The sequence below is a fragment of the Struthio camelus genome, chromosome 1, assembly GCF_040807025.1.
Source record: "Struthio camelus isolate bStrCam1 chromosome 1, bStrCam1.hap1, whole genome shotgun sequence".
Lineage (NCBI taxonomy): Eukaryota > Metazoa > Chordata > Aves > Struthioniformes > Struthionidae > Struthio > Struthio camelus.
This window is the reverse complement of record NC_090942.1, coordinates 88737128-88762974: the sequence shown is the minus strand read 5'-3', so window position 1 is coordinate 88762974 and position 25847 is coordinate 88737128. Positions and strand designations below refer to the sequence as shown.

The window sequence follows — 25847 nt, the reverse complement described above, 5'->3', positions numbered from 1 at the left end:
AGGCACTCACTGCTGTCCTGCATTGGAGAAAGATTGATAATCATCTGCCCTGCAAGCTAAAGAGCTTCACAGGGTAGGTTAAGGTGCCTCTGACTTTCTCCCAGTTGTTTTGGTGTTTTACTTCTGTATCTGACAATGGGACCCAAACGGATGAGATGGTGTTTCAGGGAATATGTTTTTAGGACTTACTTAATTTTTAAGAGTGTTTCTTCATCTAATACTCTAGCACTTTTGCTTGTCACCAGCACGTCTGATCATACATCCATTGCCCTTGTCCGCTTGCCTGCGTTAAACAGATGGAGATTAAGGAGCAGGTGAGCGCATCTCAAATTCCCTCCTCCTTTTGCGGGGTTTGTCACCTTTATGGTAGCAGTGGTTAGGGGGCTCTCTGGAGTGTGAGCTAACCACACCCTTCTCTTCCTTCTGTGGCCAGTGCGGGTGCAAAGGAAGGAGGGAGCTGAGGTGCCTTGAAGAGAGGTCAGAACTAGGTCAGCATAGCTGGAAACTCCAACTGGTGCAGTGCAATGGGGGGGGGGGGAAGGGGAGGGAGAGGGTGGAGCAGAGAGTGAGCGATAGCCAAAGGGAGGGAGTGTGAGAGAAGCCTCTGACTGTGTTGGAGGAAGGGGAGGAGATGTGAGGGAGTCACCCTGAGAAGTTGCAGGGGTGGTACAGCCTCCTGTAGGCTGATAGCACGATCACCAGGCACCCCTCTTCTCTCCTCATCCTCCTTTCCACCTTCTTCACCATCTGTATCCTCCACTGGGTGCCTGGCACCAGTGTGGGGCACCTCCCCCTTGCCATCATGCAGAAGATGTGCTGGGCCTGCTTTCCCATGGCCCTGTATGCTGTTTGTCCTTTTGATCCAGGCAACAGGCATGCAAGGAGGGGTGATATATTATACACTGTCATAACGTTTAGCCAGCGGAGAATTAAGCGTGAGGATAAGAAGGAGAAAATCCGCAAAAGGAGAGGCAGAGGAAGGAAAGGTGGATGATACTTCTGAAAGGTGAATTGGGAGGAAGGTGTTAAAAAAAGGAGAAAGGAAGCTAGATGGAAATAGAAAACTGGAGAAAAAAACTGGACAATGAATAAGAAACAGATGGAGAGATAGAGAAAACAAGAAATACAGAAAGAGGAAGAAGAGAAGTATGAAAGGCAACAAAGGCAAGTGATGTTTCGGGGTGGTAATTGGTGTTGTGGGGAGAAGGTGATCTGCATTCCTGAATGTGCCCAAGAGAAAGGGCACATCCTCCTTGCTAAAATTCACAAAGCAATAGAGCTTCTGCAGCCAGACACTGCCAGCATGCTTACTGTCACCAATAGCATCAGAGATACTGATGTACTTCACTTCTATCCAAAGGTCATACTGTTACCACCCTTCAGAGTTCAATGAAAATACACTTCAGTAAGCTTTGCAGTATGCCTTATTTGACCTTTTACATGTTTCTTCATCTCTGACATTGCCTTCCCTTTTATAGCTCCAGAAAGAAATGCAGATTATAAGAGTTGTGCCTTCTTTTATCAGTTTTGTACCACCTAAGGCTTTTTCTCTCTCTCTTTCTCCCTCCCTCCCTCCCTCCCTCCCTCTCTCTCCCTTTTCCCATTGCTTTTCCATTTTCTCTGTCTCCCCTGGTGCCCCTGTGACAGCCTTGCCCGTACTGCCTTGTACTGGTTTTTGGCTCAGTCTCTCTCAGACCTTGGCTCTCCAGTCTGTTCAGCCAGAATCAGAATGATGCAGGCTGCAGAAACATACGCCCTCCCACACATCCCCCCACTTCTCCATTTTCCACTCCTCCCCTCTTCTCTTTGATCAGTCCACACTACATCCTTCCCATCCTGACGCTGGCAGTGTGTCTCCTCCTTTCTCCATCCCTCCCCCTCCTCTCCCTGCAGTGCTCCCAGCCCTTACTGCAGTGCAATCCATCACACTCAGCCAAGGTCTTCATGTGAGGGGAGGGGGAAGCCTGGCTCTCTGTGAGGTGGGGGTGGCAGGGAGTGTAACTATCTCCTTTGCTAAGAAGTAAGAAAAGCTCTCAGAATACAGACCCTTCTGGAATTGAAACCTCCTGTCTGCTTCTAGCTATTTTATTTATTCATTTACTTATTTAGTCTCTGTTTTCAAGGAAAAAATGTTTCTGCCAACATTCCAGTGAAGGTGACTGAGAGGAAACCAGGGAGACAGAGAGAAAGCCAGAGACGGAAAAGCTTATGCAGAAAGAGAAACCAGGAGAAAGACAGAGCACGGTTGGGGGGGGAGAATTAAAAAAAAATCTCTATATATGTATATATACAGAAGAGAAGAGAAACAGAGGAAGAAATGCAGAAATAAAGGGTGGGAGGGGAGGGAACATGCAGATAACAAACAGAGAATGTATGAAAAAAAAAAAAAAAAAAAAGGGAGGAATACCAGAGGTGACAGATGGGGAAAGAGAGAACTGAAGACGAATGCAGTAAATAGCTAAAGAAGGCTGGCTAAAGAGGCTAGATTGATAAGAAAAAATAATGTTTAGATATTTTGACAAGCAAACCCAGGATGTTTGGATCTGGATAGAAATATTCTATACAGCTGCGTGCAAATGAAATTCCAGTGCTTATCTGTTCTAAGAACAGTTACAAATCAGGACATAATGAATGAACATTATTCTTTATAAAAAGATAGCTGCTTTCTCCCTCCTCTGCATTCCTGTGAGCTTATCAGGGCAGACGCATTGATGGATAAAGTCAAGAAATGATTAGAAAAATACCAAATTAGGTATTTTAGCTACCAATGTTGTCACCCTTTTACAGGCATTCTGCAAAGGTACTATTTATCTTGGTGCGAATGATCTACATTTGATGCTGATTTCATCTCTTTCAAAATGAGATGAGCTAAATCAGTGCACGCCCTTAAATATATGCATCACATTAGGACAGATATTCATATCATTTGCCTTGATGTCAATCTGCTATTAAATCAGAATAGTAAGTGACTATGCATGGGGAAGGGCAGAAGAAAATTAGAGTAATCTGGTCAAAGTCAGCTGTACCTACAGGAGAGACAGTGATTTATATCAATGTAGTTGCAATAATGCCTGAAATTTTTGTTTGCTCAAATTCTTCTAATGTCAACTGTAGAAAACATCACTGAAGATTTAAAAGATAAGTCAGCCTTTGCAGTCCCTGTGGAGGAATAGGAAACAGAGGGATAAAAACTGGAAAGGTGGTGCTTTTTAGTTTTTCCCACAATATGAACTGTTATCAATTTGTTTCTTAACGCACAGCATCATTTGCATTTCTTTATAGATACCTGCTCAGTACAATTGTTCTTCCCCTTTCTTACATCTTTTCAGAAGAAGGGTAACATTTGTCAATGTTGACACCAAGGACTTCAGCAATTTGCAAATTTTGGAAGTGGCCACTTTAAAAAAAAAAAAAAAAAAAAAGACTTGACAATAGATCTTTTCCTAAATGTTACAGATTTTAGAGGAAATTTCTTTAAAAATTGCTAGTTTTGTCCCCTTCCCTGTTTATGTTTAAAGGTTATAGGAATATCTTCTTTTTTTTAATTTATTTTTAATTACCATTCCCACCTCCATTCTCTCTATACATGCACATACCTCTTTCTAGTGCCAGTTTTTACTGAAAGGATATATCTAGTTCAAGTATTGCTAGCTGTCATGAGTATATCATATCTTGTACTTTCCTGAAATCCCACTATTGGAATCAAGAGGTTATGTGAGAATCACAGTACTAAGTACACTTCAGAAGTTCAAAATTTCAAAGTCAGAATAGCCCATATAGAATGTGATTTCTGAAACTGCTGTATTGGGGGGGAGGGGCATGACTCATAGTTTTGGAATGTTAGGGCTGGCAAACCTGCCAAAATCTTGGAGAAAAAGAGAATAAAATGAGAATTTTTAAAAAGGCATACAAAAAGAAAAAATGGCACAAAAAGCTGAACCTCAATAAGACAGATACTGTGGTTATGGGAAAGCTCAGATATGACTAATTCTGTGCCAGATCAGCTCTGGTGAATCTATTTGAGTAGATTTAAGACCTCACTGCATCCTAATGTCTGTCTCACTCCTCAGTCAGAGGTCATGTTTTTCAAATAGGAACATTCAAACCAGTTGTTTAGCAGAACCTGGATGACTCCATTTATAGTCTGGAGAACTAAATAGAAATACATGCCAGTTTAATAGTTTAGATGACAAACTGCAGTTCAAGAGAAGGTTTTTTTCTCCTGAACCTGTAGAGGCAACATTTTATAGGGTAAGATGTGGGGCAGACAGCTTGGAGTAGTGACTTCTTTGGCCAGCTATGTTTAATGCTCCACTGTAGAATCACCACACTAAGACGGGAAGCTTAATTCTGCTGACACCGCTGCAGGGATTGTGGTGGTCAGAAGACATGGGAGAAAGGGAGAAGGACCAGTCACATCTTAAACTGCTACTAGTATTTAACTTGTGGCCTGAGCCTTGTATGTACATTAAACTTGCACCAGTTTACTAAAGATGGTGCTTCCATTTGGTCCAAACTCTATATGGACACACTTAGCTGGACTAACAGGGAGAATATATGTATTTGTTGAGCTTTAAGTGCTACTTCTCCTTGAGAGAGCAATCTTGGAAAAAGGGTCTTGAGACAAGCCATAGTTCAGCTCAGCTGCTTATAGAAAGGAGGATGCTACAAGATGTGTGAAACAGCCAGGAAGAATGATCCTAACAGAGTGTGGGGGACCAGAAAGGAAAGATGATTTTGGTATTCAGAACTGGAGAAGGAAGCGTGAGGTAACTCTGAAGCAGAGAGCTGGGAAAGAAGGAAGATGCTGAGAATTTCTCACTGCAGGCTTCTTGGCCCTGCGAAGCCTGAAGCATGTGGCCAAATACACCAACAAAACATCAAAGATGACTTTACTCGCTGTACGCGCACTCAATTCTTCACAAACATGGAACTGATTTGAAGGAGTTGAGTAAGTATTAATTAGTTTCATGGACTCCTTTAGGGCATTTTGTGACTGCAAGGCTGCCTGCCTTCTAACCACTGGTTTGCTGATTTGGAAATAAAGGGGTGAAGAATTCCTTGTTCTTATATACGGGACAAGAAAAAGCGTGATCATTTTTCAGACAGATGTGGGTCACATACAGGTTCCTGAACTTTGTGGTGTTCCCACTTCTATAATGGATTGGTAACAAAGTCAGACCTTACCTCCAAAAACTGGGGAAAGATGGATCAGGTCTTGAACTCATGTCCCTTCCTTCTGGCAACCTCAGATATACCAGTGGAACAACTGAAGGTTGGTGTCAGACCTTAGGTATTAATGGAAACAATTGGCAATGAGAAGTCATCAGTGTGGGTACCAAGAAAATTCGCTTCACAGTGCCAATTCAAATGAACACCCAGTGCTACGTTATTGAAATGGTACATTCAAGCATCTTAGAGCAGTTCATTAATTTCTGACCACTCAGATGTACTTTAATGCGCAGTTATTGTGAGCACATGTGAAGGACAGTGAGACAAAGAGTTGGGAAGAAATCAACTGGCTTTTAAATGCCTTTCCAAGACCTTTACAGATGAGGTATGCTGGGATCGCTTGCCTTTCTGCTGAGATGCAGTCATCTCTGGGGTGAAATGCACCAGGAGATTTTCATTTCCAGGAAGGCTGATTTTGTGTCTCATTCAAAATATTGCACTGCCATTACTATAGCATCCCTTGCAACTTTTTGCTGAATCACACTCACTGCTTCTCATTTTATGTAAACACATACAGGCACTGGGGTCAGTGCAGCTTAGGGTATATATGTACGGAAGTGTTTCCCTTATGAGTCACCCATGCTATTTACTGTGGCATAGTTCTTCAGGCCATAGTATGGCAGTGATACTGAACTTTTCAGAGGGAAGAATGCTTTACCTTGAGTATAAAGGGAGTGTATTTATGGATGTCTCCAAGTTCCCCTTTGCTGGAGAAGGATGGCTGCGTGCAAAGCAGAAGATAGCAAAGTGAATGAGAAGGGAAGGTGCAGAATTACATTGAATATTGAAATCTCCCAGTAGTGAGGGCTCTCCTGCAATCTTTGTGAATGTCATGGGGTGGGAATGGTGGGAAAAATAACAGATTCTTTCCTTTCCCTTCCAAAAAAGCAAAGTGGTTAAAGAGGTATGGATCCGGGACACTAATAAACAGGAGCACTAGGAGGAGAGCACTCATACCAGATCAGGGCCTTCAGACCCAGAACCATAGCTCTTGAAGAATGTAGTTGGAATGCAAGAAAAAAAACAGAGTTTCATATGCTGATATGCTGCAGCTCCCTCCTGTGTCCACAGAGAGCAACAGCAGCAGGATACCTCCATTTATTTCACTGCGATTTGTCTGGTATATAAAATATTGAACTGCCTCCCAGCCAACAATTCCCTCACCAAGAACTTCCCATCTGCACCAAGCTGTCCAAGTGAGAGGTGTGTTGTTAGCATAAGTGGCCTATTTGCATTGAGCAGCTTGGGGAGAACACACACTTACAGCTTGAAAAAAGGATTTAAAGTTCAAAAGCACTCTGAAGGAACCTTGCCCAGGACCAGAGGTGAATCTTGCTGTCTATGGGAGATGGTGATACATTAATACACTGCTAGACCAAAATGTATGGCATCAATGAAAGTTTTCAAATAAATATTTCAGGATTCACAAGGTCTTCATCTGTGGAGTTGTAGTTTTCAATTAAACAGTAACAATGACAAGACAATGCTTGAATGACAAGACAGAGGCACAGAGAAGAACGGAAACAAAACCAAGCTGTGTGGAAAGATGTAACCCTGACTATACTACTATCTGGCCATCCAGAAAAAGCCAATGATCTGAGAGGATTTCTCAAACCAGGAAGCAGTTATAACTTCCATCAGTTGTTCTGTTTGCTTAATCACCTTCTGAGTGTCTTCTGTGGACTGACTTTTAGTCATTTGCTGAAAGTGTGAAAGTGTGAAGTGTCTAACTTCAGTAAAACAGGCTGATGGTGCTTCAGTTCAGAATGCTGTTCTGGTGAGCAGGGAAATGCCTAGCATTCCCTTTTCCCTCAACCCATCTCCTGCTACCTGTCAGCACCAGTGCTTTTCCTCTGAGTTTTTGGAGGACCAGAAACAAGAATAAGCAAATAATCAGTCTTTTCTCATGAACACCGCCACAACCTATTGTCAGCCACTGTTAGATAAGAAATGCTAGGTTTGGTTATGTCACATACAGGTAACACTTTTCTAGGTTTGTTATGGTAGCTAAGACATGGTAAAGATTTCCTTAGTAACTGTATACTAGCAATTATTGGGCTTTATTCCTTGCCTGCTGTTTCTTGAGAACAAATAAGGGTTACCTAGCTACCAGGATAAGGCCTATACGTTGCAGCTTTCCCCTGCAGGGTTTCTGTCTTTCATTGCTGTATGAGGGAGGGAGCTTGGGTCATTTTCTATCTTCCTCCTTCAATATCCTTGTCTTCAGGACTGAGATTGTGCCCTGAAGCTCAAAGAAGGGGCACTGTCTAACCAGTGCCTCCTCATACCCAGAGAAGGAATTCCAGGAGCAGCAAAGAGAAAACAAATAACTGAGAAAGCAACTAGAAATGGAGATCCTAGGGCTCTTGGAAGAAGAGTTATATGAGATAAAGGGTATTCCACTGGGGCTCGTGGACTTGCCACTCCCTCATTCATAAAATGCAGTGTGCTTGGAGGCAAAGCAGCTCAAGGGATTTTGAAGGGTGGCATAAATGATGGTCAAATCTTGTTCTTCCTCTTTCTTTTTCCTTCCTCAGTTTATGTCACTCCCCTTTGGCTGACATTTTTTGACTGACATTTCCCCTATTGTCCATCTTTCTCAGACTGGCCAGAATGGCAATGGCATTGTAGAAATTGCCCCATGTCCTAATCCCTGTTCCCTACCCGCATTGCACATAACCCTGGTCCTGGTGTGAGTCCCTTCCACAGCCTGCCAGGAGGACGCCCAAGCCAACGCAGCCCATAGAGGGAGGATGCTCTCTTTCCTCCTTCCTGGCGCTTGACTGCAGGGTGATGTCATCATCCTTGCTGCCAGCTGATGGGCTGTCTGCCAGGCCCTCCATCTGTCTGTGATCCATGGAAAGCTTGTGTCTTCCTTCTGGGCTTTTTCCCTTTTCCTTTATTTATCCAATCCTATTGTCTCTGTTCTTTTATTCTCTTCTTGTAATACATCTGTTACCACTTAGGATTTCAACTTGCTTTGCACCTCCCACTTAGTTGGAATATCATAGCAGACACAGAGACAGAGAGCTCTGTCCTTCCTACTCTGAAAACCTAAGTACTGACCATTTGTACAACAGGGACCCCAATATGAAGTACAAAATAATCCCATTGGAGTAAAGGGCGGTGGGGCGTGTCCATTCTCACTGTTCATTAAATGCACTGTCCCCACCCATTGTTCTGGCACTAAATCCTGTTCCATGAATGATTTTGAATTCCTCCTGGACAGCATCACTTGCGGTACATGCTGGACGAGGCTATGTGTCTGGAGTAATATAATCCAATAGGATATTAGGGGGAAAGACTAGAATTCATTCTGTCACCATGGCAAATGGAATCAAATTATGATGTGCCCAAGCCCTAAAGTATTTCTAGAAGAAAAAGATTTTGCATTTGGCAATAGGCAGGATCAAGAGAAGTGCTGGGGGCGGGGAAGAGGGAAAGGGAAGAGGGCAGAAGTGGAAAAAGATGCAAAAAGATTTATAGAGGAAAAAGCAGAAACAATAGGAAAAAAAGGTAGAATGTAAGACTGACAAAAAGTAGTTAGAATAATGGTTAAATGCATTTCAAGTCTAGACTTGCCAGTCACCCATGTGGTTCACGTTCAAGCATCTGCTACTACGGCCAAGTTCTAGAGCACTTTGGGCAAGGGAAATCTGAGCACATATTTCCTAAACATGGGCCAAAGCCAGTATATAATGGAGGGAGTATTTGTGGAGCTCACTGTACTACAGTCCAGTACAGTGTACTACTATTGGCTGGTATCCTGAATTCTGCTTTTCTAAAGTATAAAGTTTTGATCTCAAGGGGTAGCCAGGCTAAGGTTCATCAGTGCAAACAGGAAGCGTACAATCGTAGGGCTCGACATGGTTACCTGCTCTGCAATGAAATGGAGAGATAGTGAGAGATGTGTATGACGTTCCACAGGATGTATCTCAGGCTGATAATGGCAAGGCTAATAACTCAAAAGACTACAGATAATCTAGCTACAACCCCTATTCTTTGTTTTTTATCTTTAGCTAGAAGAGACTGGAAACAGAAAACAAAATGGAGTGGTTTTTTTAAGGGGCACATGTTTTTTAAAGGCATTGCTCAGACAGAGCGCTGCAAAGTCTCTGAATTGGTGGTGGGAAGGCTGTTCTCTCCTCAGGTGGATACGATTGGAAAACTACGTATGTCCTTTAGGAAAACACAGGTGCGGGCTCTGCAGATTTTCAGTATATAAGAGAGAAATAGAAAAACAGGAAGAAAAGAGGGCTAAAGGAATGGGGTGCAAACAGGCAGCTAAGTGGGAAAAGAAGGGTAGCTGTAGTGATGTAAGGAAAGGAGGGAGAAAGACAGCACTGTACAGAAGGGCAAAATAAAACAGGACACGAATATATAATGTAGACAGAGGAATCCATTGCTGGTACTGGGCCATCCTGAGGGAATGGGAGGAGCAGGCTCCTTTTGGATTATAATAAACTCTGGAATGAGGGTGTGGGCCGCCTTTCCTCGCTCCCCTCCCCCTCATTCCATCTGCATGATGACACCACATCCCACCGCTTCACTGCCTTTTCCTTTTTCTTTCTTTTTTTTTTTCTCTAAAATTGTATTTTGAGGACAACCGAAAGTAGAACGTGTTCTGGGAGTGGCTGTATATGATCTACTCAGTGGCCAAAGTGGGGAGAACAGCAGAAGGGGGAAGACAGAGCGTCTGCTGCTGAAGGGAGCAAAGACTGAGGGCTGCAGTAAGTGACGGGGACCCTATCTGTTCTCTCAACATTCCTCAGAATAAGTTAAAAGGAGAAGAGGATGGAGGAAGATAACAAAGGGAAAGTTTTCTTTGTATCCGGGGGGGGGGGGGGTGTAGGGGTGCTGGAAGGTGGTTAGCTACCTGGATGAAAAAAAGGATGGACACAGGGAAAGAAAATGATGGAAGAAAGGAGGTGCTAAGATAAACAAGGCAGATAGATAGAGTTCCATATTCAGTCCAAAATGTTTCAGCAACAGCTGTAAAACTGGCCAGATTAGGAGAGAGCTAGGTGGGACGGAGGCTGGGAAGAACAAAATGTCTTAAGAGGGAAATGGAGGCAGCGAGCAAAGAGAGTTTCTGGGCTACAGAGAAGGGTGTCCCAGCTCCTGCTTTAAATTTGCTCTGACTTCTGTCCTCCACTCCACAGGGATGAAGACCTCTGGAGCCTGTATACTGCTGTGTCTTTTAGCACTTTCTTTGTCCCCAGCTGGTGAGTTCTTATTCCAAGGAGAGGATTTCTTCCTCATCTTGGCCCCTTCTCTGCAGAGGCTAACATGCAATGACCTAAGGAGAAAGTAGATGGAGGGGGAAGGGCTGAACAGGAAAGGAATGGTGGAGATAGATAAGGTTATATGGAAAAGATTGGGAAGCAGGGATTCATTCCCATATGTGTCCACTCCCTAGTAAGCAGCAGGAGTCAGAGCAGACAGAGGTCCAGGGTTTGCACAGCAGGGATATTTAGATAAGCAAAATAACCAGGACCAGATCTTAGAAAGTGTGTTAGCTGTGATTTATGCTTATTAGAGACTGTGCTGTACTTCACATGGCTGACAGCCTGTGTTTCTGTGATCTGCAGAGCACTTCCCAGTGCTCCACATAACTTTTTCTGTCATAGTTGTGAAACACCTGCTGTCACTAATGGTTCATGCTGAAATGCCCTCAGTTCCAAGTCATTCAGTTGCCAGAGGGTTTTGTAGTTTTTTTGTACAGTTGTATAGTTTGTATAGTTGTTTGGACAAACCTAAGCTCAGGAGTCTAGACCTCTCTGCTTTTGTTGTTGTTTTGTTTTATTGCTTCACATCTTTGTTGGGAATTTATTTGGTGAAAGTTTAGGTGGGATCAAATTTGCAGAATAAAACAAAACGATAGAGTAAAACAAAATGATAGGGTAGCATCAGACATTAGAGTCGAATCAGTCAGGACAAAGAGCAACAGAGGATTAATTCCAATGAGTGGAGAAAGCTTCACCCAGGAAAAACTGTAAGAGACAGACGACTGCACATTCAGATCAGGTTATGCCAATCTACTGTCCTCAGTCCTTCCCTCAAGCTGAAATGGTTGGCTCCAGATGGACCTCCTCTGGTGTTCAGAGACTGCTTGCATCTGGAATTTAACTGAAGCCTGTTTCTACTCCCGGTAGCACTTTTTCCTGTGAACACGCATAGTAGTTATCACAAAGAGGTTGTCGTGTTTACGACTGTGAAGCAGGGATGAGAGCCATCCAAGAGATGACCGTGTAGGTGGCCTACAAAGTTAGAGGGGAGAAAAAAAGGTTATAGCCTGAAAAAAAGGATATAGCCTGATGCATGAAGAAGGCTTGAAAGGAAGATTTCTTGCTTGTGTGTGTTTTGTTCTAGGGTTTCTAATATTTTTGTTTTAACATAAAAATAACAACAAACTTAACAGGAGTCACAAGCTGGTCTCTTTTGTTGTCTGGTCAGCTACAGATTTGATGAGTTAGGGTGGCAGCTTTTTCAGCCAAGGGTAAAGTTAGTGCAGCTTGGACAACAAAATGTTTCCTCCCAAGCGTTTATGAAGTATCTATAAGGGGTACTCAAGCAAATACAAATCCAAGTGATTGAAATTCACTTTTTTTTGCCTCCTCTCCTCACATTTAGAAGTTGCGCTTCCTTATGCCCTGTCATTTAATATTTGGACTAGTTTTCTAGTAGTCTCCTAGACAAGAAAAAGGTTAGTAAGAGCCGACTTTTCAATGTTAGAAAAAGTTTGTTTTTAAGTTAGAATTTGATTCCTTCCTTTTGTATAAGAAACAAACTAAGAAGTGTACAATCTCATTTTTCCTCTCTGAATGTTGCCATTAAGAGATTAGCTGGAACAGGAAAGGTTTGGGACTGCACTACCCTGTGTACTTAAGTTATTATGCATGTCTGGCTCTCCCTGGGTCAATGGCCAGCAGCTGAGCCCCTGCTGGCAGCTGGGTGGGGAAGGGAATAGCAAGGTCCAGTGATTCCAGCAATGTAATGCTGCAGAGTGGGACTGTGTGGGGGTCCTAAGTATATTTCTGCAGCCTGCAAGTAACTGATCTTGGAATGAGGAAGAACTAAGGTTTTAAAGCTCCAGACCTGTAGTCTTTACTCTTGCAGTGCTCCCACTAAGAGTAGAAAGCTAAAGGCTGAGTTCATAAGACATACCAGTGTGTACTGTGCTTTGAGCTGGTCCTGCACACAATCCTGCAGTGCCTCAGATCACCAGATTTTTCCTGCCAACTCTTTCCTTTATCCCACCTCCAATTATGTAGACATTTCCCTCCTCTGCGGCTAGCAGGAAATATTTTCTTATTCCTGGCTGCTGGAGGAAGCAGCTCTCTCACTCTTTATATTTGGACAAATGAACAGTCTGTCTAAGTTTCAATTCCTCCTTTTTCACACAGCATGCACAGCCAAAACTTCATCATTCTCTGTCTCCTATTGCACCAAGTGACTGGAAAGGGAAAGATCTTCCACTCTGTGCTCCATACCCAGGGAGGATGGTGGACTAGTTGATTACTTGCTTAAGGAGCTACAAGTTCTGCGGTCTGTTTCTGACTGTGCCACTGACTCTGTGACCCTAAGTAAACAATTTCCATGATTCCATTTCCTCTTTTATAAAATGGAGGTAGTGATTTTTGCAAGTCTTCAGAGCAGGGAGGCAAGGTGTAATTTGTTTTCAAAATGCATCAAATGGTGTTGCAGAAATGCAAAGTATGGAAGCAGATCTGGAACTACTATAATCTCATCCCCGTGCCTGGCCTTGGACCCTGGCACAAGCAGCAGGGATAGAATCTAGACCCACTGTATCCAAAAGTCTTTAAAGAACAAGCCCTGCTGGCAATGGAGGCTGAGGCAAAGAGGAGAGCATCTCTCCCTTCAGCAGAGGGCAGTGGTGTCTCCTGGACAGACAAGCATCTCATAGCAATTTCACAAACCTTCCAGCCTGTAGAAAACCATCTCTCTCTCTGTTTCTCTTCTCTTGCAGACTGGTATCCATGGGTGGTACACGGGCAAGAACTGGAAACTGTAACTGGTGAGTATTACAGGCGTGTTAGGCGCTAAAGACTTGCTTATGTGACCCAGTTGTCCCATGTAGTTCCAGCCTGTTTCATTGCAAATATTGTTACTTGTTTCTTTGCCTCTGCCATTGTGAGGTTGCCTTTCAGTGAAGATTAAACAAGCCCTGGAAGACAACTTGCTAAGTGTTGTGAGCTTTTCATAAGTAATTCACTAGTGTTGGAGTCCTGAGCACTTAGCTGATTTGCATGAAGTTATATTCACAGCAAAAGTTTGTGGGAGATCCATGAGAGCTGATAATTCTTTAGCAGTGAGAAGTTAGGGAAATTCTCCTGCTGCTCAGGAAAATCCTGAGCAAAAGTATGCACAAAGAGTGGGGTGCTCTAGCAGTAGGGCTACTGAGAAAGGATATTGACTCATTTTGAGAACTTGACTAACTATGTTGTTGAAGGTGAATCGCTTTGTCCCTCTGAGTCTTACTTCTTCCGTTTCTCTGACATGATAAGATAAAACAAATATGTCTTTGCATTAGGCTTCAGCATGTAGAGGAACCACAAGGGCCTACCTTTTCTTCACACTGAAGCCATTGACTTAGCTGTCAAACATCTCAGCTACACTCCTGTCTTGTGCAATGTGTGGGACTTCCTGAAAAATTGTTCAGTGGCTGTGGCCAGTCCGAAATGTGTCCGCAAAGATCCCTTTCCTTCACACTTTATCCCTCCATCACACACCCCCGAGTTTTGCTATCTCTTGCCTTTCAGAGAAACTCTAGCTGCCAATGCATCTTTGCAGTCAGAGCTAGGTTCTGGAGTTTCCTCGTTCCTTCTCTACAGCGGGTGCCTCAGCTGTCTGTCCTCATGGTGCAGGAGGCATCAATGGCTTGCTTTCAGAAGTCTTTCTTTCTCCTCAAGCTGTCCACAGTGGCCATGTCCAAGAAGTTGGAATATGAATCCAGAGTTCAATAATGTTTAGTGCAGTATGCAGCCATATAGAAATGTAGTCCCAGACCAGTCATTAATGAGGGGGATGAATATGGGTGAAACAGGGGCACTGTGTCTGTTTATGTATTTACTGGATTGGATCCCACTCTCTCATGAGCCTACCATGGCTGCCAAGATAGTTCAAGCTATGTATGGCTAGCTATGCAAGAGGGCACAAAGTCAAGGTACACTCTCTCGGGACATTCTCTCTTTTCCAGGTGATCTTAACACTGACTTTCTCATCAGCACCTCTGGTAAGTTCATATGTCTGCAACTTCAGGCTTTTTTTCCCCTGTTTACCTTTGCTCTCACCTTTATAGCCCCAGGGAATACTCATTATGCTCAGAAAGCCCTCTTCTCAACCTCTGACATCTGGCAGTACTCTTCCAGCCTCCATAGCTATTTGGGGTTCCTATCTGTGCTCCATGGAGAGAGATGAATTTACAGTGGATAATGATGTGTTCTCCAAGGAAATGCCAGTCTCACTTGGTTCGCTGAAGATGTTTGCATCGCAGAAAGCCATGAAATCTGAAGCTCATACAGCCTCAGCTTCCATAGAAGGCTGAAGGAAGAGAATAGATGACAATGGGGAAAAAATTGGGCAGGTTCACCACTTACTGGGCAAAACTGCAAGGGTTGATAGAGTGTATGCCTTTACAAGGTAGACTTATCCTGCTTTACAAGGTAGACTTATCCTGCTAGGCTTACAATGGGTAATGCAGGAGAGGGCCAGTGACTCAAAAAGGAGTCTCTTCCCTTTTTCTGTATGACTGTTATTTGGAATCCCCCACTGCTGACCTCTGTGATTGCTTCTCTCTACTGGGGCAGACTCTCAAATATATTCCTATGAGGTGATAAGAGACCAGATAGAGCAGGGAGAGGGGAGAATACCTCCGGTCATGTGATTTGAGGAGTCATGCATTAGTTCAAAAAACAAAGGAGAGGCAGCAATCCTAGGGTGTTCCTGGGAAGTGTGCTATGTTAGGAGATCTGAGAGCGATGTCCCATTCTCCAAGATAGTGCAGTTCCATGATCTCTCTTCTGCCCTGTGACTTTGCTCATCAGCTGGCTAGACAATTGTGAATCAACCTCCGACTGTCACTGGCACATGGGACAACACTAGAGGAGAAAAATTGAGGCATAATAATGTATGGTGTATGATCTTCCTGATGGGAGATGACAGTGAGCTGTGTGAGTCTGTTGTTCAATGTGTGAGACCTGCCAGTCTGTAAAAGGATAGCTAAGGGCCTTCTGTGTCCAGACCAAACTGGCTGTGGGTAACCTAATTCTAAACCTGAAAAATGCAAAAAAATGAACCTGGCTAAATTTGAAGCCTTGACATCAGACTTTGGCTTTGAAATGCTTATTGTAGAGCGATCAAGAAGAAACTCCTCATCTTGAGCGTACACTATGGGACTCATCTCTGTCTTAAAGCATCCCCCAGCTTGAGGACACCCAGTATATTCACAGGGAAAGCTTGCTGTTACTCTGACAAGTCAAATAGACCCCACGGATTATAATGATACTTGAACAACATGTGGGATAGCTGCAATTCAGGAATGAAGAGCAGTTGGCACAATTGTGGAAGGGGGAAGAGGCTGAAAACTCAAATTAAAATATTTCAAAAATCTTCTCTTTCTCCAGCTGCAGCTGTAACACCACCTGTCCTTCTTAGCCCTGGTAAGTTTATTCTAAGTCCATAGCTGAATGACTTGGGCCCTTCCTCCCTCTCCTCACCTTGTCTCTTGCGCACTTAGAATCCTGCCTTCCCTGATTGCCCCTACCCAGAACTTTGACTCCCAGAAGACTCCTTTTCTCTATGGTCATGTGTTTTGTCTGTGATTCTGGTTAACACCATGGCACATGAACAAGAGAAGTACAAGTCCTCTATTTAAAGTTGATGAAAACTTGTGTCTGGCAGTCAGTCCTCTTGAGTTCCTTCCCATTTTATCACTGGGTAAGTAATAAAACATTACTGTTTTACTTTGGTACATGTGGGTTGCTTTATCAAAGGGAACAATAAATCAACTTCCTTTTGTCCCACTGTCATGGACATTAAAGAACCAGTAGGTCCAGGGATGCTGTTTCTTAAAGAAGTCACTGTCCCCTAGAAAGAGTCAGTCAGGCTCCTTCCCTTCTTGTCTAGGTGGGAGTTACAGTAACTAACTCTACATTTACCCAACCTTTTCCTTTCTAACTCAAGATTCCATTACAAACAGAATGTAATGTTGAACAATACTAGTAACACTTTATGGCAAAGCTTGGCCAGATTTTTAGCGTTGTTGGCTGGATAGCTAGCACTAGATTCATATTGGGTTTGTACCTTCTTTCACTGTTTCATGTTAACAATGCTTCTATAGGAGAAATTGCAATGGAGGGCTTTTGAAAGAGCTTTCCACTTATTTGTTTCAAATAAACTGATGTCTAAGAAGGAATAATGATAAATCATCCTAACTTTGCTATCCTATGTCTTCCAGTTCAATCTGACACTGAAACTACAACGGCTGCATCAGGTACATTTAAGCTTGCTGTCCACAGCTCCTCCCTGACTTTGCTTTCACCGACCTTGTTACCTCTCCAGGCTGGTGCTCTCTGAGGCCTGCTGGAAAATTCACTTTATCCTATTCCTTGAATTAGAAGGACTGGAGAATAAGAGTAGTGGAAACTGAAGTCTTTCACTGGGTGTCATGTCCAGGGTGGGGGGAACTGGCAGATCACCAGACCAGACACACCAGGTCAATATCCTGTCATTGTCAGTAGCCAGGAGGCAGTATTTCAGAGAGGAATGCAAGAAACTCTGTCATAGGTCTATAGGTTTGATCGCCAGCAAAAGAAAATAACTGGTTTTGTGTCCTGAAGCATGAGATTGCAGATCCATTAGAAATATGTATCTTAAACATATGACTACAATTTACATTTTGATTATTTGTGTCCATCCCTTTCAAGCATGTGTCTCTTGTATTAAGGATTTTCTCCAGACTGGTTTTGCACTTTACTTAAGGTCCCCTTATTTTTGTCTTTTGAAGCAAGAGACTCAGAAATGTCTGCCTTATTTTCTTCTTCTCTGTACCATCCCCATCTCTCACAAGAGAATGGAAAATAGAGGTGCTGCTAGGTACTGCCCTCCAGACTTCTAGTGAAGGCCTCTGTTTTCCGCATCAGAGCGAGTACCCCTGCCAATGATGCTTGATACACCTTTGTGTGTGTGTGTGTTCTCAGATTGTCGTGAAGAGCAGTTCCCTTGCACTCGCCTCTATTCTGTTCATAAACCAGTGAAGCAGTGTATCAGCTACCTCTGTGTTACCAGGTAAGAAATCTGCAGTCCCTAAGAAGAGCCATAACGCTCTTCAGAAACAACATGTCCAGTTCTGCAATTGTTTCCTTTGGAGACTAGAGGTTCCCTCAGAGAACCAGTTGGTGAGATGAATCCTATCCTCAGAGTGTCCTTTTTAAGGAGATTAATTAATGCAGCATAATAACTGTTATCTGTGCAGCTCTAAGGTTTTGTAATGATCATATATTCATTATCATTATTGTAATCATTTAACACATTTGGCCATATATCATGGAGTCTTGACAAAGACTACCTTTCTATTGACAGCAGTCTTTTTCTGGACTAACTACAGAACTCAGGATTTGCCTCCTCACAAGTGATTACTTACGTGTTCATTGCCTCTATCCCTTTTTTTGTCTCCTTGGGTACCTGCGTTGTCTCCTCTTGTCTTTGGCATGCTTCTGGTGATCCGTTCAGTGTGCGTCGCATGTACATAATAAACAAGGAGGTGTGCTCTCGCATTGTCTGCAAGGAGAATGAGGTCATGCAAGGTGAGTGATAGAAAAAGCTAGCCTAGAACAGGCTAGAAGAATAGCCGCATCTACCTAACACCATCTTCAAGCTAGCTAAATACCCACTCCCAATCCATATGTAGTAGATTCTGTAGAATTAGTTTGGGGACCTCTAATACAATGTAGCCTTGCATCAAGTATGCATGCCATGAGAAACACTGGGAAGTAGGTATGCACTATCAAGAGGTTTGATAGCTCTTGAGTCTACCTTGGCATTGCCTTGTCTTGATCAATTAATGAATCATGTTCTACTAGTTCTGGACACATCCTTATTCAAAATCACATTCCTTTGAGGTTAAAAAGTGACTCTCAATATTTCTGTTCATGACTAAAAACAAGATCCAGTTCAGATTTCTTATGCAGTCTTTGCTGCAGCAATATATGAGTAATTTTAATATGTATTGTGCATGTATAAAGCCAGAAGAAACTGAATAAAGGCCTGAGGAGTTGTTCACCTGCCTCATGTATATGAGGATTCAGCAATTCAAAAGCTTCTACAGACAGAATGAAAGAGGCACTCCTAATTATTCTGGTGGTGAAGAGTTTGAAGGAAGGTTTGATGCTCTGTCACCATGTTTTTATCTGCTATGTCTTCAGATGAGATCTGTCGCCAGCTGGCTGGCCTTCCTTCTCGACGTCTCCGCCGCTCTGGGCAGCCCCTGAACCTCCCTTGCAGACAACTCCTGGACCAGCAGCGCAGAAGGCCTGATGCTCTGTAAGCTACCAATAGTAGAAGAGAAGAAGGAAGGGAAAGAAGAGAAATCATCATCCACCCAGAAAATCCACTGTGTACAACCCAAGTCCCACTTGCCTGTGGTGATTCCCCACCATTTCCTTGCTGCTCTGCCTTCCCCCACATCCTCTTCTTCAGGTACTGCAGTACACAGAGTCCCTCTCTCCTATTCTGTCGTGGTGGCTGCTGTCACCCGCTACATCTGTTGCTGATGATGTGGCATGCTCCCTTTTCTCCCAAACTCTATTTTGCAGGCCATGATCAGCTCATTTCCCAGGGGTCCTTATAACTGTGCTGCATCTTCTCTTGCTTTACCCCTGCAGAGAGACCAGAACGGGGACAGGATGTAGTCCTCTCCTGTTGTACAGATGCCCTAAGCTGAGTCTCAGGTGGAGGAGCACAAGCCTTTATGCCCTAGGACTCTTGGCCTAGGTTTCTTGCATGGCATCAGTATGAGTTCTGATATACTTAATCATCCTTAGCCTCTCCAATCCTCCTGAACCACTGAGTTTGCAGTGCGGTAGCACAGTGGTAGCTTTCTCCTGTGTCTCCTGGCCTCAGAGAAGTGAAAGGACTGGGAACTGAGCTGTCCTCAATCCAAGACAAACCTCATTGTCCCTGTATGGCAGCAGTTCATTTATAACTACCTCTGGGAAGTTCTTTGTCTCAAACCCATTGCCTCTTTCACACAAAAATATTACCAAAAAGAAGAATTCTGGAGTTCATATGGTATAATATTTTTTCTCAATAAGAAAAGGAGATTATGTTGAAACAACATGCTTCCTCTCCTCCCTCCTCTCCTCTTCTACATTTTATTCTTCCCCTGCCATTAAATAAATCTCTTGATGCCCATTCCAGGCAAATTCCAGGGAGTAGGAAATAGGGTGGCCTCAGCTTCTAAGCCCAGGAGAGCTCAAGAAGAATGTGTGTGTCCTGCCAGAACTAGGAACTTGATTCTTCTGGGCTGAAGGACAGGGCAGGAGGCAATGAATTAGCTTGTCCTGGTGACTTGTCTTGGTCTGACTAACTCCACCCTCTCCAGTTGCTGAGTCCGCTTTCAGTACCTCCATTTGAGTTCCCACCTTCTGACATTGGAGCTCCTGCACAAAGCAGAAAGGAGTCACAAACTGGGAAGGAATGTGGGAGAAAAACCATTGTCTGGGACCCTTGGGTTTACCTGTAGGTTCTGTGGCTGTGCTGTCCTGCACAGAGCCAGGTGCTGGTGGGGAGGTGGGCATATCTGCAGATAATAGAGAATAAACACAGGAGAAGAGCTGGGAGAAGAGTTCATTCTTCTAGCACTGGATATCTGGTCTGCTGGAGGACTTTGTTTTCCAGATATATGGGCATTTTTACTATGAGATTGGATAGGGTAAGTGGGGAAGAACAGAGCTGTCTGAAGTGTCTTAATCACTCTGCGTGACTCACAGTGGCATGATCACCCATTCTGTGGGGCACCTCAGCTGAGCAGCTTAGCTCACCACTGCAGAAGGCGGGCTGAGCCCTGTTTGTAGGATCTCTGACAAGCGTTTTTCCCAGCTCTAACAGAAAACCAGTTTGCTAGAATAGGCATTCAGCTCCTTCATATAATACACCCTCCTGCAGAATTTGGCATTCAGCTTTACAGGAACAGCAGTCTGCTACACAGAGACAGAGTAATACAATACAGGGGGCAGTTTGCTGTGCAGAGGCAGAATTCAGTTATTTAAGAGCAGAACAATGAATGTAAGAGCCTCTCCATAAAACTCAGATTTCTGCTGTATGCAGCAAGAGGCTGTGTTACATCCTCTATGTAGAGAAAGATACCCCTGTGCAGAGGCAGATTTGTTCTATGTAAGGACAAGATTGGCCACAGATAGGCTAAATTTCTCTGTATCAATCCATTATACAGGAGAAAGAACTCCAAGTTATGCAGTGACTGGAATTCCATCCTATACATAGGGGCATAGTGCTCCTACACAGAGAACAGTGCTGCTCTTGAGGACTTGAAACTCATGAGACTAGGGGTGGAGGAGGAATTTCTTTACACTGAGAATATGCAATATCCCTGTAAAGAGGAGGGCACTGCAAGCTTGATCTCAAAGCCATTCAAGTCACTGGCAGCCACTAACTTCTATGGTGAGAGCCTTGTGGAGCTTGTCTGTGTGGAGCAAGGTAGGGTGGAGATGAGATATTAGGAGCTCTTGGAAATTGGGCTAGACCGAGTCTCCGCTCTGTACTTCGGGTTGAATATAAGCTTATATAGATATAGATATATAACTGTATAACATAGCTACTGTACAGTATATAGAAATTTATCTTTCATACAGTTTGGAGAATGGTTAGAAATCTTTCTGCTGCTTGCTTCCAGCAGAGACAGCAAGAGGCATTCCTTCCCAGGAGAACACTGTTTTAATGCTAGAGTCCATATAATGCACACAGAAATTATTAAAAGAAAATTTATTTCCTGTTGTTACTGGCAACTCTCATGTGTTTGGGTTTATTTGTCTCTAGCTGTATTTCCTCCAGATTTGTGGGCAGACTTGACTGCAGCCTGAATCTATACTCCTTGCTAGCTAGTCCTGGGCTGCCATCCCCTGCTTCACTCCTGGATCACAGGCCTTTCTGGGAGACTATTATTTTTTCTAGAGTTACAGATAATTGCCCTCAGCATTTTCTTTTCCAGGGGTGGTTGTGCTAGGTTTTCCAAACAGTTGATAGCTGCTGAGCATAGGGATAACTCCTCCTAGCCCATGAGATTCATGCTGAGAACACATCTCGCTGAGGATGTGCCCTGCCTTTCTGGTGGAGAATTACCATCTCCAAGTAAGATGGAAAGATGACTGAAGTAAAACAAAAGCTGTGATACGTCATCTCATAACTGAAGAAGAAGTTATTCAGTAGAGCTCAGAAATAATGATAACTGAAAAATCCACTGACCGCATTAAAAATTATACATCTAGGTCAAGAGGATTATGAAAAACTGAGCTGCATTTAGATGGCATTTCTAGAACAAAAGTGGCTGTGGCCCAAATTACCTTTAAACTGCTTCTAACAGTGGCCTATAGTTCTTCAGGATTGAAGCATGCAACGGACCTCATTGCACAACACTATCCCTTAGAATCAGTGTTTCTTCCTGGCTAATGCTGCTGCGTTCCTATCTCAGAGTAGTATAATAATAACAGCCTCAGTCAGACTGGCCATAGATGTTGCTCCCATTCACACATGCCTGATCCTGCTTTGACTCATGAGTTCTTGTAATGTCCTGGTATCAGCACATTCCACAGGCTGTGTGAGCAGAGCACAACATGTTATCTGGTTTAACACCGTTGTCTTTTTCAGTTTATTCATCCCTTCTCTTATGGTACTGAAGGCCACAGAGAGTCTTCCTCATCTTCATTAGCATTTATCCCGTGTATTGATTTAAATCCTTCACCATTCCAACCTCAACAATCTTGGTGCTGAACTTCCTATCTCTGGACATTTCCCATTCTCAGTACCCTGCTTGTGGTGCCTTCTCTTGTAAACTGGGGAAATAGTTTTAAACACAGTTCCAGCTAGGTCTATTTCTTATAAGGTGTAGCTAGCTACAAAGAATGGTGCCAGAGTCCTATTTTAGAAGTGTGACCTAGAGTTCATGGTTGATTTTCATAAACTTTTCTAACTTGGAGCTGAAGTTACATGGCCTTCAAGTCACTTCCCACACAAGGACTGTTTTTGCTCATTTTACTGTCACCCTTCCTGGTTACCGATCAGTGTTGTCAGTTTCAAGGCTGCTGCAGCCAGTGCTCTTGTGCCTGGCCCCCAGTCTGAAGTGGTACCTTGCTTTGCTAGGCATAGGGAGCTGGAGTTCCCCCCCTGAATGGGAGCCAATGACACAGAGAGGTGCTGCACCCAGAAAGCAAGGGGAGTTCAGCCCTCCCATTTCTTCTCCTCTTCTTTGCTCTCCACCTTTATTTCTCACATCCTCTTCTCAGTCTTTCTTCTCTGTTCACATGTTCATCTCAGAGGAACAAGGTGAGGAGGACTGAGGTGGGGTGGATGCTCAACGAGGTGGCATACAGCAGCCCCAGGTGGGATTGGGAGTAGTGCTTGGCCCATGCCAGCACTCCTTTTATCTTGCACTCTGGTTCTCATGCACTGTGGCTCTCTAAGCTGTAAAGCTCAGGGGATTTTCCAAAGGGAAGGACGTGGCCAGTCAGAGCAGAGATGGGAGAATATCAGTATAGGTCACTTATGCACAGTGATGGTGTGTGTTAAGGGGTAGGCTCCAGGTTACACGAGCAAAGTAGGAAAGGAGGGAAGTATTTACCACCAACATATTCCACCCTTTGCTATGCCACTGCTCAGCTCTTGCTGTGGGAAACCACAAGGAGGCTGTTGGAAATGGCTGCCACGTCACATGGAAGCTTCATGTTGCATAGATCTTATGCACAAGAACCCAGAGTGTGGACAAAGTGTGTTGTCATCAGGTCTCTCAGCTTGGAGGGTTTCCTAAAGAGCATGCTGCTGACTAGGGAATGGGCTAGTCCTTCACAGAGGGGAGAGATGCCTGCAATCCATCCAAGAAGAGCACCTCCATTACATAAAGAATAGCTTTATTGACATCACAAAGGACTTTAGATTTTTAAGGTGCGTGATTCCATAACATTTACTCCTGCTTCACATGGTCTGACATTGTTTGACCAACTGAGAATTGCATTGAGTGTGCAATTCTCCTTATGTGTCCAGTAGTGAACAGTGCCTTTGATAGGGGCAAAGGAGATCTGAACTCTGCTTCTGTATCTGCTCTTCACCTTCCTGCTCTGTGATCTTCAGCATATTGCCTCATTTCTCTCTGTTTCCTCCCATCCTTTGTCCTTTTAATTGTAACAAGCTGGAATAAAACCCCACAAAATAAAGAGTTAGATTTTAGTCCTTTAAGGAAAACTATTAAAAAACATGTTTGAAATGACAAGAATGAATACAATTGTCTATTTTTGCTATTAACCTATTTTTTTCCAAATAAAAATGTTTAAAACCAATGTAAATGAAATCAGTTAAAATGCAAGCTGCATGTACTTGCTGCCAGTGTGTTGAAGTGTCTCAAACAACTGAACTGGTGAAAGTTATCAGCAGAGCAGAGCTTGTAAATACTCTTTTCAGAATGCTGTTTTGAGCATTTTAATAAGATTTCAATTTCCATCCAAATACAACTTGTCACAAATTAGACATTAACAAAAAGCTGTAAAAAATAAACATATGTAATTCAATGTGTCTAAATAATAAAAAAGGCAGAACTCACCTGCTTAAATGTAAGAATAAATGTACATGAAACTGTACATTTTCTGAAATAAATGTCTATATCGAGATAGTATACCTTCCCAGTTAGGATCATAGATAAAATTATGTGGAAGTTAGCGAACAGGTAACTTCAAAGTTAATTAGGACCTTATCCAGTTGAGTTTTGAAAAATCTCCAAGTCCACGACCTCCCTAGTTGCCTGTTCCAGTGCTGCATCACACTTAAGAAGGAGTATATTTTCCTTACGTCAAATCAGAAATTCCTTTGTTGCAGCTTGTGTCTATTGCCTCTTCTCCTTTTGCTGTGTCCTCTGAGGAGAGTCTGGCTCCATCTTTCTTGCAATCCAGTTATAGATAGTGGAAGAAAATAGCAGAAAGGAACATCATAGTTCATATGATGCTTATGTTTAATTGCAAATCAAGGAATTTAAAAGATTATTAATTAAGTTTATGTTCCTTTGGGGAAATTGCAAAAAAAAAAAAAAAGAAAGAAAATCAATGGTTCAATTCATGGATGTACACACAGTTTCCCTGGGGCAGGGACTCTGCATGTGCTCATACAGCATCTCTCTTAAGAAGAGTTTTCCTCTACTTGCTTACTTCTTCTTGCATTATTACCTGCTTAACCTTAGCCACTTTGAATTTCTATGCCTTGATTGTGCCAGCCCTGGGTTTCACTACTGGGCTCTTCACTGCCTTTTGAGGCCTGTCAGCTTTCATCTTCTTCAGGCTCTTGATTGCTTTCTTGGCCACAGTGGCTGCCAGTTTCTTGGCTTTCCTTGGGATCTTCACAGCCACAGCTATCCCAGGCTTCTTGGCTGTGCCGATCATCGGTCAGGTGCTCCTTGATCTTCACTGCTTTCATAGCACCTTCACCTTGGCTTTTTGCTGAGCTTAAAGGAGCCAGAAGCACCAAGTTCTCTTGTGCTTTTCCTGTCCAGCGGGCTCCAGAGCCCCAGCCTGGTGCAGCTGTTGTTCTTCTTTATTCCACAGTTTCCACTTTTTCAGAGTGGTGAGGTTGAGTTCTTCTGTGCTCCTGGGAATCAGTCATTGCCTTCATACTCAATCAGCTTAGTCACCCTGGTGACTGGAGGCTTGCAGGATTTGGATCCTTTTCTCACCTTCTTTGGCTTCTTAGCAGGTGTCTTAGAGGCAGGGGCAGCAGTGGCAGGTGCACCAGCAGTTGTTTTAGACACGGTCACCAGCACAGCCTAGCAACGTGAGCATTCTGCCTCTTATAATGGATCTCTTTTACCTGCAAAGCATTTCCATGCTCAAGGCATTCCTGTGGGACTTACTGCTCTGACCTTCCCCTTGCAACACCAAAGTCAGGTGATATTAGAAAATTCACCCCCTATAAAATGCTTTCTATATTTCTTGATTGGTACCCAATGTCACAGAGCAACTGGAGCAAGCAGCATATGGATTAACTCTACTACAAATAAAACATGTTTTCTTCCACTGCGAAGCATAGCTTTGTCCTAGCCTCCAGCCTGCTCCTTGCTGCAGAAAAGAGGTTCAAAAAGGTTATTTTCTGCTTGCTGCAAGACTGAATGTAGCAGTCCCTGACTCCTTGCACTTTCCTCATCAGGTCAGCTTGAGCCAAGCACCATCACCACACTGTTTCTGTTTGATCCATTGTACACCCCCTGATATCTTTGCAGTTTCCCTTTGGTTTGATTTAGGAAAGGCATGTGAAACCTTCATAGCCTTGGCAGGCCCCATTGCCTCTTCTGTTCCCTGAGAGTCCCCAGAGGCACTTCTTCATGGTGA

At 43.4% G+C, this 25847-nt stretch overlaps 1 protein-coding gene across 2 annotated transcripts; it reads left to right on the top strand.

Annotated features, from left to right (window-relative positions):
* The first annotated feature begins 281 nt into the window (after positions 1 to 281).
* On the top strand, positions 282 to 25539 carry MFAP5 (microfibril associated protein 5). Of its 2 annotated transcripts, none has more exons than XM_068955484.1 (10): positions 282 to 314; positions 9834 to 9962; positions 10395 to 10457; positions 13223 to 13270; positions 14453 to 14488; positions 15879 to 15914; positions 16712 to 16747; positions 17454 to 17541; positions 17986 to 18059; positions 18678 to 25539. In XM_068955484.1, the coding sequence occupies exons 3-10, from the start codon at positions 10397 to 10399 to the stop codon at positions 18797 to 18799; spliced, it is 501 nt and encodes a 166-aa protein (XP_068811585.1). In that variant the 5' UTR covers positions 282 to 314; positions 9834 to 9962; positions 10395 to 10396; the 3' UTR covers positions 18800 to 25539. The 2 variants fall into 2 exon arrangements, with proteins under 2 accessions (XP_068811585.1, XP_068811579.1); XM_068955478.1 differs by lacking the exon at positions 282 to 314 and adding an exon at positions 845 to 1164.
* Positions 25540 to 25847: the final 308 nt, after the last annotated feature.

Excerpts from the sequence above, each read along its gene's own strand:
- MFAP5 (XM_068955478.1), top strand. Across the intron at positions 9,963-10,394 it reads AGCAAAGACTGAGGGCTGCA|GGATGAAGACCTCTGGAGCC; the intron begins GTAAGTGACGGG and ends TCCACTCCACAG. Across the intron at positions 17,542-17,985 it reads AGCTACCTCTGTGTTACCAG|TGTGCGTCGCATGTACATAA; the intron begins GTAAGAAATCTG and ends TGATCCGTTCAG.